At 45.6% G+C, this 4590-nt stretch overlaps 1 protein-coding gene across 16 annotated transcripts in view; it reads left to right on the forward strand.

Moving 5' to 3' along the window:
* The window catches only part of TCF7L2 (transcription factor 7 like 2), a 201386-nt gene that overhangs the window by 191879 nt on the left and 4917 nt on the right, over positions 1-4590 (forward strand). For 7 of the 16 annotated variants that reach the window (XM_015557977.1, XM_006778721.2, XM_015557978.1 and 4 more), the window contains 2 exons: positions 483-533; positions 1783-1855. The exons of 4 other annotated variants lie outside the window; for them this stretch is intronic. In XM_015557977.1, the coding sequence (XP_015413463.1) occupies positions 483-533; positions 1783-1855 (124 nt within the window). Of the gene's footprint in view, positions 1-482; positions 534-1782; positions 1856-2521; positions 2595-4590 lie in introns of all 16 variants that reach the window. 5 more of the 16 variants (XM_015557979.1, XM_015557982.1, XM_015557983.1 and 2 more) reach the window with 3 other exon arrangements.

Genomic DNA, 4590 nt, shown 5'->3' on the forward strand with positions numbered 1-4590 from the left:
CAGGATGTTGTGGGGGGACCCATCTTAGCCAGCCTTTTTGTTTATGCATTTTAATTAATTGCTTCATGACTGCCCTTTTAAAGCTAGTAACATTTATTGTTGCATGAAAAGCACATTGTAATTCTAGTGGAATGTGTTTGGAAATAACTCTAGAGCCTGTAACTGGAGAGCAGTAGGCATGCCTATGCGGGTTTACACAGTCTGCTTATTACTCCGTATGTGTCCGATCAGGGCTGAGGAGGGGCTAGGGGAGTAGGAGGGGAGTGTGTGAGTGTTTGATATTAACTGGGCTGTTCCTGAATGTTCCGATGCATGCCTTTACAGTGGTAAATTGCACCCGACTTAAATTAAGGAGGTTTGTCATTCTCTAGAAGAAATTAGAAATACTGCATAGGCAATCTCAGGTCCCCTGGAGAAGGCCAGGCTTTTACGAACAACAAAAACATTTTGAAGGCTTTGTATAATTTGTTCTTTTTTTTCAGAACACAGCGAATGTTTCCTAAATCCTTGCCTTTCACTTCCTCCGATTACAGGTGCTAATGTCATTTTGAGTCGTTAAAATAGTTGCTTAAACTGTTTTTTAATTTTTCTTGCCATTATAGTTTGATTAACATTAAACACGTATGACATTTGAACATTCTTTAAAATGACCATCTACTCGGTTTTGTATGTTTCAGTAGAGTAATTTTTTTTCAGTTGCTTTTGTTGTTTCTTTTTCTTTTTTTTTTTAATTTAATTTAACTTTTGCTTTGTTTATTTTTCCCATAACAGTTGTTTAAGCAGTAATGACAGTGATCTAGAGTTGAACTAACTGTGCAAATTGAATATGCAGTATTTCTTTAAAAGAGACTGGTTTTAAAAAAAATGGAAGGAATTCAGTAATAAACCTCCTTAATCTAATGGCATTTTTTTTCATTGCTCCCACTAAGTTTTCTCATGCAAGCATGCATCTGCAGTATGATTATTTTTTTCCTTTGCTTTTTTTTAAATTTTAGTTTTTTTTCTTCCTTTTGCTTTTCTGCTCATACTTTGCAAGCCCACTAGCATTTTACTGACTGTACCTGCTTAAATGCTGCTATGAGCTTCTGACTAACTCCTAACAGCTCATTTACATAGCCTGTGTACCTTTATCTGTTCCTCTCTTAATATTAATGAGCATAGATTAAAAAAGAAAAGATGAACATTCCAAAAGCTGCAATATCCCAGTACCACAATCCTTTTCTTTCTTTATGTCTTTCTGTTTCATTTCATTTTGTTCTGTTTTTATTTGCAGTATTTTTCTCTTTTTTTGTACTGTTATACTCTGAGAAGAAAAAAGCATGTTACAAACTTAATTCCCTCCTTTGCTTTATTTTCTTCTTTAAGAAAAACAAATTGAGAGAAAAAAAAAAACAAAAAAGTGGAAACGTATTATTTGAAAGCTACGTATTTAGTACCTAACCTCCCTGTATCAGCTTGAACCGAATCTGAGACAGTCCTTAATGAAGGGATACTGCAGCTTTATTTGCAACAGCTAATTTCACAAGTTGAATAAGAATGTGATTTTTTTTTTACCTTTTTTTTTATTATTAAAGAAAGTTAAAAATCAAAAGTCGATATTTTGTAATTAGTAACCAGGTCATTGATTTATTCCCTTTTTTATTTTTATTTTTTTCTTATTTGTATCTTTCTCTTTTCCCCTCCCTCCCCCTCTCTCTCTCTTTCTCTCTCTCTCTCTCTCTCTCCCTCTCCCTCTCTCCCTTGTTCTCCTCCTCTGCTCGCTTCTCTCTCGAACTCATTCAGACCTGAGCGCTCCTAAGAAATGCCGAGCGCGCTTTGGCCTTGATCAACAGAATAACTGGTGCGGCCCTTGCAGGTGTGTATAGATTTCCCAGATTCGCTGTGCTGGTTTGCAGCTGGTCTATTCGGTCGTTTCCCCCTCTCTGGCCTGTCGCTTTGTAGCTCTGTGTGTGGATCTTAGGAGACACGAGGGCGCGGGACACTGCTCTGTGAGGGATGTGCTTGTCCCCCCGCTGCTGCTAGCCAAAATGCCACTGTAAAACAGCATCACTTGTGCCTCCTCGGGTCAGCGACGGCAAACCCCAGCATGCCCCTCCCAGGGAACGTTGCCTGCCAACCCCCTTGCTCATGACAGCCCGGGACGGGGCTCAGGGACATCCACCATAACCCTGGCCTAGGTAGACGCCAACGTCGCCTTTCCCCCTCCTCTTCTCTCTCTGTTTTTATTTTTTCCCCCCTTGTTTTTTTTTGTTTTTGTTTTTTGTTTTTTGTTTTGGTTTCTGGTTGTTGTTTTCTTTTGTGTGTGTGTGTGTGTGTGTGTATGTGTGTGTGTTTTATCGTTTTATTTTATTTTTTTCTTTTGACTCATAGAAGTCCTTCCCTTTCATGCCCTTGGTCAGGGAAGGAGTGAGTAGAGCCGAGGTGATGCGGAAGACAGGTCAGCTGTAGCTGAGCGTCCACACGCAGCTGAGCACGACCCACCATTGTGTTGTGTTTTTTTGTGTTTACCTTATGCTAACAGATGCAAATACTCCAAAGAAGTGTCGGGCACTGTTCGGGCTTGACCGACAGACTTTATGGTGCAAACCGTGCAGGTATATGACCACTGCGAGGCCTTTGGGAAAATCAAAGCAATTCTGTCCTCTGATACCTTAGTGTGTCAATATATCTGGACCCCGTCCCCGTCTACCTTGCACTGGCATCAATGACTAATGATCCTCACTCTTCCAAATTCCCTTGCTAATTTTACGCTCTCCCCACTGTCTCTTCCTCTCTTTCCCCCATCCTCTTCCAAAGAACACATGACCCCGGTGGTAGGGCCTAGACAGCAACCCCAACAGACCAGGACAGGCACTTGCCCTTTTGCTCTGAAAGCCAGCCTCCTGGAACTGGCCCCACCCGGGAAGGCTCCCATAGCCCGAACGCCGGGTGCAGAGGGAGCTGGAATTGGCAGCAGTAGCATTTCCGTGCACTCAGAGTCGAGGCACTTGGAGATGTGCTCTGGGGCAGGCTTTTTAAATTTTTTTGGTTTGGTTTTGTTGTTTTGTTTTATGTTAAAAACCCACATCTGTGTGCAGAGGAGCTTGGCTAGCTGACATGGTTTTACAGTGCTGCAAAGAAGCGTGGCATCGATCGGCAGGCACCAGCTAACAGGGCTGCACGAGGGAGCCCCGCAGGTCCACGCTCTGGTGCTGCTGGTCTGCGGGGCGAACAACACACACATCTCTTTTAGAGAGAGAGAGGGAGAGAGAGAGAGAGCACACGTTGGTTCCAAAAGGAATCAGAAGCGTCCCGATTCAACCCCGGGTTCCACCCACAGGCTCCCATCCAACCTGTAACCTCAGGGAAGGGATAGGTACTTCCTTCTTGGTGGAGGGATACCGACTAGTGCCTGTCTCCTTTCCTTCCCTTCAATGACCACCTTGGTTAAATTTGTTGTTTCTTTGTTCTGATACAAGCAGTCTTTGAATTTGGAATATTATGATGGTAGGTATCTCAACACCCAAACACGCCTTTCTGTTTGTAGTGCCTCCCCTGTCACGTGTCCCTCTCCTCCATGCCTTTGCCATTTGTTCCGTGTCTAGACGTTAGATCAGATGTCCATCCCATTACGTGCATGCCCACGACTCCCGTGTCTCCTCCCCTTCCGATGCCTTCCAAGCGAGAGACTGGGGCAGTGTCTGGCGTTGACAACACCTTTAGGGGAGAGAGGGCTTGAGAGCTGATGGAGAGGGAAGTCCCCAGGCGACTCTCCGCCCAGTGAGTGAGGATGGGGGTGAGGATGGGGGTGCCTCGGGCGGAGGCCCACCAGGAGAGGGGTTGATTCAGCCATTCTGTGAGATGGCAGTGTTCACAGAGGTGACAGATGTCCTTCCCACAGTCTTCTCTGTGCAACAGAAAGGGGTTTCCTGATGGGGTTGACGGAAGATGTTAGTATTTAATTAGGGACAGCCCGGAAGACAGGGGCCCTGCTTCCCCTAACTATCCACGCTGGGAATTTGTGGGGCCCAGTAGGAAGATCACTGGCTGGGGAACCCTGTTCCGAGGCACCCACCGTGGCCATGGCCAAGGATGAGCTAACCACAGGGTGCACTTGGAGAGAGGGTTCCTCACCATAGAAAGTATGGCTGCACCACACGCACACCTCGCCAGGTGGACTGTTGCCTGGTTTGTGCGTTTTATTTGGGGAGGCGAGCCATGGTCCATGAATCCCTGTTTTGTTTGGGAAGCAGCAACTTCGAGGTAGACTTGGCCCTTTTTTTTTATTATGGGTGAAAGTTCATCACTAACTTCCACGGGACGGACAATCCCTTCCTAGACACAGACAGCCCTTACCTAAAGCCATGACAATTCCTCAGAGACTAGAATTTTCATGACATTTTTACCCAAAACAAAAACAGCCGAAGACCTTGGTAGCTGTTTCGTAAACGTGATTTCCTCCCCTGCAGCTTCGAGGGGCCAGCCGCCGTCAGTGTGGCGGCCTGGCTGTGGGTGCCGAGGGGTCCCTCCCGCCTCAGCACTGTCGGTGGGTCCTAGTGGCCACTGTCTTCTGTGGGGGGCAGTGTTCGTACCCTAAAAGCTGTTAGCAGA

This window comes from Myotis davidii, unplaced genomic scaffold, assembly GCF_000327345.1.
Source record: "Myotis davidii unplaced genomic scaffold, ASM32734v1 scaffold107, whole genome shotgun sequence".
In the NCBI taxonomy this organism is placed as follows: domain Eukaryota; kingdom Metazoa; phylum Chordata; class Mammalia; order Chiroptera; family Vespertilionidae; genus Myotis; species Myotis davidii.